This window comes from Nicotiana tabacum, chromosome 14, assembly GCF_000715075.1.
Source record: "Nicotiana tabacum cultivar K326 chromosome 14, ASM71507v2, whole genome shotgun sequence".
Taxonomy (NCBI): Eukaryota; Viridiplantae; Streptophyta; class Magnoliopsida; order Solanales; family Solanaceae; genus Nicotiana; species Nicotiana tabacum.
The window spans coordinates 115470467-115480527 of NC_134093.1; the positions used below are offsets into that span (position 1 = coordinate 115470467).

The window sequence follows — 10061 nt, forward strand, 5'->3', positions numbered from 1 at the left end:
AATCTCGTTTCAAACCTCGACTTTTCTAACAACGAGACACTAGGCATGAAGACCTCATAATTATTTACCCAATTTAACGAGTCATATTTAATGCCACCTGGGCACTCACCTCGTAGGCTAAAACTCAATAATTACAATACGAATATGGCAAATTATGTACAGAGAAATTCATACAAGAATTTTCAAATAAGCCTAACAGGCATGACTCCCTATAAGTATTATAGTACAAATTAAATTTCACAACGGAGAATTTAAACACATAAATTTTCATCACAAGGATATCATCCTTATATAACTTCCATCGCAGCTCGTAGCCCGATTTAAACATATCAAATCATATTAAAATGCGATGATCTCGTCCTCAGTTCTGAATCACAAGTATTTTGCACATTGTGCCTACAAATATTTTCCATTTCCTTTCTTTCGTCTTTTCAATAAATTCGGTAAATAATTTTCACAACACATAATAAACCCTCATACCGGTAGGGCATATAATTCATAAAATTATAATCAATTATCCCGAAATTACATCAAAACCCATTGTAGCGAGTAATAGAAAGTCACTTTTGGACTCATATCCCTCAATAGTGTCCAAAACAACATGATAGACATGGGCTAACACCATCAGATCCCCCAACAGTGATAAACACGTGAGTGGCGTACAAATCACAAACTCGTCCTATATGGAGCACGATAAGAGGTCTCACTTCGATAGTCAGAATTGAATCAAAATAAGAATAGTGCTCCTTTTATTATAAATTAAATCATGCCTGTAACGACACCATCTGGTGTAGTGGCCTTGGCCACACCATAGAAAATATATCAACAGGATGGGCCTACCCCTCTAGGGCGCCCATTACCTGCTTGTCCTCCACCTCTAACTAGTTGTACACGTGGGTAGTAACTGCATTGGGGCCCACGGCCTGAGTGTTCTGTTAAAATCCAGCCCTCCCAAGTCTGGGACAATCTCTCATAATGTGCCTAGTATCAACACACTCATAACAACCCCTTTGAGGTCGCGGCTGCTCGTACTGAGTTTGTACCGGATAACTGAATAACTACTGTAAGAATTTTGTGTCAGTAGTGTACCGTAAGAACTTACTGGAGCACCCCAAGTAATCTGATGTGCTGATTGAGCTTGCCGACTGCTCGAGTCTCTGCCATAATGGGTCATAACTGAAGAGTAAAATCCGCTGAATCTTCCAGAGCTTCAAGACCTTTTGGCCTCCTTAGACTCCATTTCCTCACCTAGAACACCTCAATCCTCCTTGCAATCTCCACCTGATCGCCTATTCTGACATTATCATAGTGTCCTGATGCAACCATTCAAACACTGTGCGCCACGCATCTCGGAGAGTTTGGGGAACAAATTCTTTCAAAAACATCTATGAAAACTGAGCCAAAGTAGGTGGTTTTGCATCAGCTGGTCTACCTTCTTCATAGAGTTGCCACCACTGATACGCTACTCCTGACAGCCGAAATGTGGTAAAGGCAATGACTCTAACTTCCACAATACCCACGGTGCGTAGAATACGGTGACACTTTTCTAGAAATCCCTGAGCATCCTCAATAGATGTGCCACTAAAAGTAGGTGGACTATACCTTTTAAATCTCTCTAGTCTCTTTTGTTCTTCTTCTTATGCCTCTGGCCTGATCTCAGGCTGAATCGGAATAGCAGGTTGTACTAGTACTACACCCGGAACCAGACCAATGTGTACTCGCTGCTCTAGAGTATGGGCGGTAGGAGTTTGAGTTACTCCCCCAATCTTTGAAATATTCAGTGCAACAGAGATCAATCCCGTCTGAGTTAATCTACCAAACATATTCAAGAACTACGCTAAAGTCTCCTGAAGTCCGGGGGTAACAACAGGTGCTTTTGGTACCTGTCCCCCAATTGGAGCAACTGGCGACTCCTCAACTACCCCTCTAACCGATGTTCTAGTTGTGACACGTGTCCTTCCTCAGCCTCTACATAGGCCCTGGCCTCTTGCGGACCTAGCAGTATGTGCGGGTGCCTGCTCAGCTGACCCGTTTGTACGTCTCCTCACCATCTGTGAGAGAATAGAGATAAAAATGCTCAAATTCCACAATCAACAAATCCGCACGGCATGAATGAAAGAAGTAGAAGTTTCCTAACATTTCTGAAGCATCTCAAAGATAAGTACAGACGTCTCCGTACCGATCCGCAAGACTCTACTAGACTTGTTCGTGTCACGTAGAACCTATGAACCTAGAGCTCTGATACCAGCTTGTCAAGACCCAAAATTCCACCACAGGCGCCGTGATGACACTTAGTTTCTAAGACTAGGTAAGCCGATTACAATTATAATTTAAGCCTTTTTTTAATCATATAACTTAAAACACGTGTCGAAACCAACAGCGGAAATAATTCTTTCAATCTCCCAAGACTGGTAATACTGAGTCACGAACTCTAACTGAATACATGGAATGATCTCGAGGATCAAATACTCAATACTATTTGATTAATAATTAATAGTACAATAAAATGGAAAAACTCCAAGGTACTGCGACGACCGAGTAGCTCTAACTTGAATCCTTGCGATCACACTCTAACTCTATCCGAGTCCGATATCTCCAAAACCTGACGCTGCACAAAAATGTGCAGAAGTGTAGTATGAGTACACCACATTCGATACCCAGTAAGTATAAACACTAACCTCAGTGGAGTAGTGATGAGGTACAGTCAAGACACTCATTAGTCTAATAACATGTGCAATATAGTATACAAAAGTTATAGGAAACCATTAACAATGATGGCAACAATAATCGACCAATGATATACACAGCCGAGCAACAAGAACACCATTAATATTGCTCAATAAATAATGAATACAAGTATAACCAATTAATCAACTCCTTCAAATATAAATCTTTCACCTATATGTTTTTCAAATAATAATCTTCATGATATAATATTTTTCAATAAATATATTTCGAATATACTCCCTTCAAATAAATATCATTCAAATAAATCTCTTTTAAATATAATTTCTTCAAATATAATTCTTTCAAATATAATTCTTTCAAATAAATATCTTTCGAATAAAAGTAAACCTCTGACGCCTCGTTTAAAAATCATAGAAATACGGTCTCAGCCCACTTTCTTATTTTCACGGTACCTCGTGCCAAATCATAAATGTTTTTCGCGTATAATTATTTCAAATAAATATCTTTCAGAAAAAGTTACCTTGTGACACCTCATTTAAAAATCATAGAAATACGGGTCTCAACCCACTTTCATATTTTCACGGCACCTCATGCCAATTTTATCATTATTTACTCATGGCACCTCGTGCCCACATTTTATTTCATAATCCGCCTGATCCCAATTTCAACATAGGTCAGACTATTATCAATTTACTAACAACGAGACAAATTGCACAAGATATAAAAATAAACACAAGGAAAATCACAACATCACATGAAAATTACCAACGCAATAACCCCACATCATCACATAAAAATTACAAACACAATAACCCCACATCATCACATATCATCCTTGACAATAGCCACCATTATCGCTCCTATAGACACCCTTATCACTCCTATAATAGCCTCCCTTATCCCTCTTCCCTGACAATATCAATAGCCACCCTTATCGCTCCTATAGCCACCTTTATCTCTCCTATAGCCACCCTTATTGCTCCACCCTGACAATTTTTCAACACACATTACAACAGTAAAATGCCACAACACACATAACAATAATGAAATACCACCCTTATGCCCGCATAATGTCAACAATGGAATTCCACCCTTATACGCCGCATAACAGTAACCCAAATCACACAACAATTCACACAGAATATTATCACAACATCATCAACTTGTATTTACAAATTGCCCGTAGGCCACAACCATTCCAAAGGTACAATAAAGTCAATTAATTTCACAACAGATAGTCCACCGCTCAACACAATATATATAAAATCTCAAAAGCAACCACAAGGATGGAAAAATAACTCATCATAGGACAACGACTTTTTTAATCAAAATTTTAGATAAATATATAAATGCCTCAATTTAAACTTATTTAATTAATTATTTGCAAATAAAAAATCCATAATGAAATTATTAAAAAGAAATATCAAATCAACAACACACGAAATTCACATAAAAATCTAAGTGACAATAAAACCAAATTATCATATAAAATACAAATTCGATAAGCAAGAAATGAGGCATGACAAATCAAAGATTTACTAAGTTCCAAAAATTTTTCAATTTAATACAAAAGGGCATCTACAAATTTCAACCGACAAAATTTGCACATATAAACCAAGTACGTACTCGTCACCTCACGTACATAATTTTCAATTACACAATTTCCACGTAAGACTCAATGCTTAAGGGGTAATTCCCCCACTCAAGGTTAGGCAAGATACTGACCTCGTTTCGAAATTAAATTTCATGATTCCAATAAACCTTTGTATCGCGAATTCGTGTCTGAAAGCTTCAAATCTAGTCACAAACAATTCAATATACTCATCACGAATTGTAGGAATTAATTCCATATGAATTTGCTAAATTTCATAATCTAAATTCGAAATTAACTCAAAATTCAACAATGGAGCCCACGTCACGGAACATGACAAAGTTATAAAATATGAACGCTCATTCAACCAAAAGTCCAACCATACAAAAATTTTCGAATTCTGACATCGGATTGACCTTGAAATAATCTTTTTACATTTTTGGAAGATTTTATAAAAATCTGATTTTTCTTCCATAAATTTGCGGATTCATGATGTAAATGAGTATGGAATCATGAAATATAATCAATATAGGATAAGGAACACTTACCCCAATATTTCCCATGAAAATCGCCCAAAATGCACCTAAACCGAGCTCCCAAAACTAAACAATGAGTAGAAATGGAAAAACTCTCCGTTTTATGGGCTTTTTACTGTTCGGGCGCCACAGGTGGCGTGGGACGCTGCCTGTGGTACTGTTTCTAGAACCCTTAAACATCACATCGCTAGGGCTAGTACCCCACGCTACCCTGGGCACTGACGGCGACAGAAAATCATTCCCGATACGGAAATGGGCATAACTCTCTCATACGATGTTCGAATTTGACGATTCTTTTTTCTATGGCTCCGAAATTTCAATACGGATCTAATTCTTCAGTATGTGAAGAATCAATGTCGAAACATTCTAGGTTCGATGTTGAAATATTGCAAATCAAGTCCGATTGACCTCAAATTTTGCACACAAGTCATAAATGACATAACGGACCTATCAAAATTTCCATAACTGGATTCCAACACTGATATCAATAAAGTCGACTCCCGGCCAAACTGCCAAACCTTCCAATTCCAACTTTTGCCATTTCAAGCAAAAATCAACTACGTACTTCCAAATAAATATCTGGACACAATCCATGTCCAAAATCACCATACGGCACATTTGGAATCATAAAAAATCCATTCCGGAGTCGTTTGCTCAAAAGTCGACTCTCTGGTCAACTCTTTTTTAAGCTTCTTAATTACGAATTGTTCTGCCAATTTGATCCCAGATTGTCTGAAAACCAAACTCAACCCCACACGCAAGTCATAATACGTATTGCGAAGTTGTTATGTACCGTAAGTCGTTGTACGGGGCGTAAATTCTTAAAACGACAAGTCGGGTCATTACATTGGAGCTCTCTTTCTCTTGGCGAATGATACAGCTTTCCATTGTTCCCTCGACTGGTTATTGTTAGGCGCTGCTATGCGATCTGTTTTGTTGGTTGATGATGATGGAGTTTGATGGGTGCAATGATGGAAGGTGTGGCCTAGCCTCCCACATAACATGCAGAGGATTTGTTCCCCCTCATAGATGATTTGCTGCTTATATTTGCCCATGAAGATGCAGATTTGGACTGGTTCATCAAGAGACAGCTCAATACACAACCGTGCATATCTTCCATGCATAGTTTCACCGGTGCATGCGTCTATTTTTAACAGGCGCCCAATGGTGTTACCTATTTTCCTTAGTATTAAGGCATCATAGAACTTAGTGGGTAACTGTGGGAGGCGTATCCAAATTGTTTATCTATCTTGTGTTGCTTCACTTGCTATGAAATTAGGTTCCCATTTTTTACAGAGAGGAAATAACCATTAACAAACTAATAACTTCCATGGAAATGGAGTTTGCAGCTAGAGAGACGACGAAGGAGAAGAACATAACCTCTACAGTACATGAGGCCATGCTTCTAAATTTAGCTTCAGCTGAGCTTCTGGAGACAATATATTCCTTCTTTGATTTCTATGAGATAAGAGCACCACCAAACTTCACTAGATAGCCTGTAACTGACATTCTTGTCTCCACACAGGCTCCCCAATCTGAGTCACAGTAGGTTATTAGCTTGCTTGTATTCTCTGTAGGCATTAAGAGTCCTAGACCAAGTTCTGCCTTGATATATTTCACCACTCTGAGAGCAGCTTCTAGGTGAGATGTTTTGGGGCACTGTCTTAGTGCCTTGGCTAAGTTAGTGAATTTCCTTATGAAGAAACTACACCCTCGAGCCATTCACCTTATCAAACCTCTCTCTCAAATCCTCCAAGACCTTATGTGCACTCGATGCATACAACACACTGCTTAGTAAACCAGGTCTAACAACATTCATAATCCATGAAAGGACAACAACATTTACCTTTTCCAACATATCGTGTAGTTCAAGTGAAAATCTAGATTTAGGATATCGACCATCTACAAACCCTAGCTTGCTTTTCCCTAGCAGACCAATTCGCATAGCACGACTCCACAATGCATAGTTTTCAGATCCAACAAGTTGAAGAAAGATCAGAGAACTACCTGGTGTGTCGGTTGGCTGCAAGTACAAGGGGTGATTATGATCAATTGTAGGGAAGACACTTCCTCCAGTTGTAGCATTCACTGGATTTGAAGTTCCAGTAGCATTTGCAGAGGTTGCGCCATGAATTACATCTTCAGTTTCCATCTCTAACTGAATTAATGAGTGAACAACAAAAAACAAGCCTTGGCTTCAATTAGAGTTTCCTCACGAGAATTCACTCACTTATTTGAGTGAATTAGAGAAACTAACAAAGACAGCTGAGTTATTGAGTGGCACCGATTAGCGTTACAGGCTCTGATACCATGATAACTTCCATGAAAATAGAGTTTGCAGCTAGAGAGACGACGAAGGAGAAGAAGATCAGAGTTGAGAGAAAGCAGAAATGCTCTGTATTTCTGAGAAAGAAGGAAATGAACATTTTGTCCTTACCTCCTACATGTACAGTGTATTTATAGTTATAACTAACTAACCAAATATTACACAATCATATGTAATATCTTAACTAACTTAAGATGAGTTGGATCTTAGCTGGAATGTTGCAACTACAGCTTGAACTTTGCCTTCACACGCTCATTGTTCAACACAAACCATGGCCTATTTTGAAGTACTCTGATCATGTTTTCCTCTTTGTTGAATTTCACAATAAAATAGTCAGACCCAAGGTCAATCAGTGGAAAGTTTTTTGATGGTTTCCACAATTCTTGTATTTTCCTTTTTAGGTATTGGTGCTGGATTCTTTTTCCTATAAGCTTAATGATCAACGAGTGCTTCCATGCTTGGTACATGCGATTTTTGTCTTCCTATGTGAGTTGGATCGACCTTATGCCTTGAGAGAGTTTTTCTGTGGCTATATCCATGCTTGCATCTAGTGGGGATTGTAGATCCTTTGTAATCGCATCTTTTGATAGGTCAATGCTCATCATATATTCGGGTGAGAGGAGTTTTGCTTTGAAAGAAGACCATTGGTTAGGTTCATTATTAATACTTGTACTATTGATATCTGGTGGTTTGGGAGGTATCTGGTATTGTTTTTGTTCTTATTTTTGTAGTTTCTCTATAGTTGGATTCAGTGGTAGTTTGGTGAGGTTTGCGTAGATGTTATAGAGAAGGTAGAGCTTCTCACTCTATCAGATTGTGGCGTATATCTATTTTGAATTCACAATGATCATTAAGATAAGTTGTACACCATTACATTGAGAATATGTTTTGTTAATACAAAACGTTGCTGAGAATTCGCTATATTCCGAAGGATAAGAAATGCGATCAGAAACTTAACATGTTCAACAAAGTTTTTGGCGGGAGCATGCTAGTCCGAAAAAATGCTCGTCCCTAAAACTATATAGTCAAAATTATTACGAAGAATAATAATAAAAACAAGCTGGAACAAAATCTAAAAAGTAACACAATATGTAGATAAACCAAAATGCATGAACTTTGATTACAATAATTTAAGAGTCTCTAGACTTTATCTTCGGGGAAGTATACAAACATCCGTTCTTAGTACTGCTATTTAGGGATTAATCAATACTTATTTTATCTTGAAAATTAAATTAAAAATCTTAATTTCAGGACAACTCAGGATTTATATTCTGAAAACAGAAAAGGAAAACGGAATTCACGGCACATTGGCTAATTCCTAAATAGCAACCCTTAGAGAGGCTACATGATGTCCTTTCTACTTCATCTTCATGTATATCGGCTAGACTAGACAGAAAAATTGGATTGCTATGAAGACGGACCGAAAACAAGAAGCTCAGTCTAATATTAGGAGAAGGTGTAAGGGATCTTTACACAAATAGCCGCTCATATGCATTATTTATTTTTTCTAGCCATATACATAAATTATACATAATTATACACATATAATACACAAATTATGTATTTATTATAACTCCACCAATTTTATTTAGTTTAAGTGGTTTGATGGCTGGCTATTTGGGTTAATTTTTCAAGATGGAGATGCGAGCCATAATGCATAACTATGGGTTTTGGACTATCATTCAGTGCGGTACTTTATCATTTAAATATAAGAGATTTTACACAAATAGCCGGCAGAATTCACTATTTAATTTTTGTAGTCCTTATACATAGATTTTAGATTGATTATATATGATTATACATATAATATATAATTATATGAAGCTGAAGAGGCAAAATGTTATTTAGCACACAAGCTAAGAAGGAGTTGAAGGGGTAAAAATGTTATTTGGTGCACAAGCGAAAGAGGTAGAGTCCATTTATTAAATACAACCTCTATACGTCTGCTCTAATGTTCATTGTTCCAACAAAGAAAGTACACAGAAAGTGATGAGTGATGACTAAATATGGATCGAATGAATGAAATAAAAAGAAAGAAATAAGGTTATTCGGATTAAGTCAAATGATTAGATGGAGTTAGAAACATCATTTTTAGGGTACTATAAATATATTAACATAGACAAAATTTCTAACATTGTGACATTGTACTAAAACTACTCTTAATATATAGTTGCCAGCAATTGACAGGACAAGATACAAACTATATTAATTTACTGAAATACATGCACATATTATTCATACTATAAGCATTAAATACAATCTTGACCCTGTGATCAGCAGGAGTACTACTCCAGCATACAACAAAATTTTCTTGATATCTCCACCAAACGACGATGTCAAATTTTCATCCTTATTAGGAATTTTCGATTCTGGAACAGGACGGCCACCCAGAATTGCTGGCGATTGAATTGAAGGGTTATTTTTATCGTCTCGGGTTGAATTTAGAACTAGAATATAATCCATATTTGGTGGTAAGGGAAACACCAAATCCTTTGGCATAGATGGTAGTGGTGATGGTGGTGGCTCCTTTGGTACCTTTGGAAAAATTGGCACTGCTCTACTTGGTGGAGGCTTCATTTCTTGTACTGAAGAAATTAGATGCCTTGCTGCATAAGGTGTCATCTGACACTGTTTCGGAAAAAAAGAAGAAGAAGAAGAAAATACATGTATAAGTAGTACTCGTCCTATTTTATTTTATGTCTTGTTTTGACTGTGTACGAGTTCAAGAACGAAAAATGGACTTTTAAATCACACGACCTTCAACTAAATGTGTGTATGATCTATAACACACTTACCAAATTAGCCTTTGAATCTAGTGGTCTTAATTAAACATGCCAAGTTATTTCTATATGAGACTTCATTAAGGGTAAATGAGTGGTGAAAGGTATTTTTTCAAAAACAGATGAAATAATTAAATCAC

The 10061-nt window shown here is 37.2% G+C and overlaps 1 protein-coding gene across 1 annotated transcript; it reads right to left on the reverse strand.

Moving 5' to 3' along the window:
* Positions 1-6520: 6520 nt before the first annotated feature.
* Positions 6521-6967, reverse strand: LOC142169102 (uncharacterized). The gene has a single exon (XM_075230312.1). The coding sequence runs from the start codon at positions 6965-6967 to the stop codon at positions 6521-6523; it is 447 nt and encodes a 148-aa protein (XP_075086413.1).
* Positions 6968-10061: the final 3094 nt, after the last annotated feature.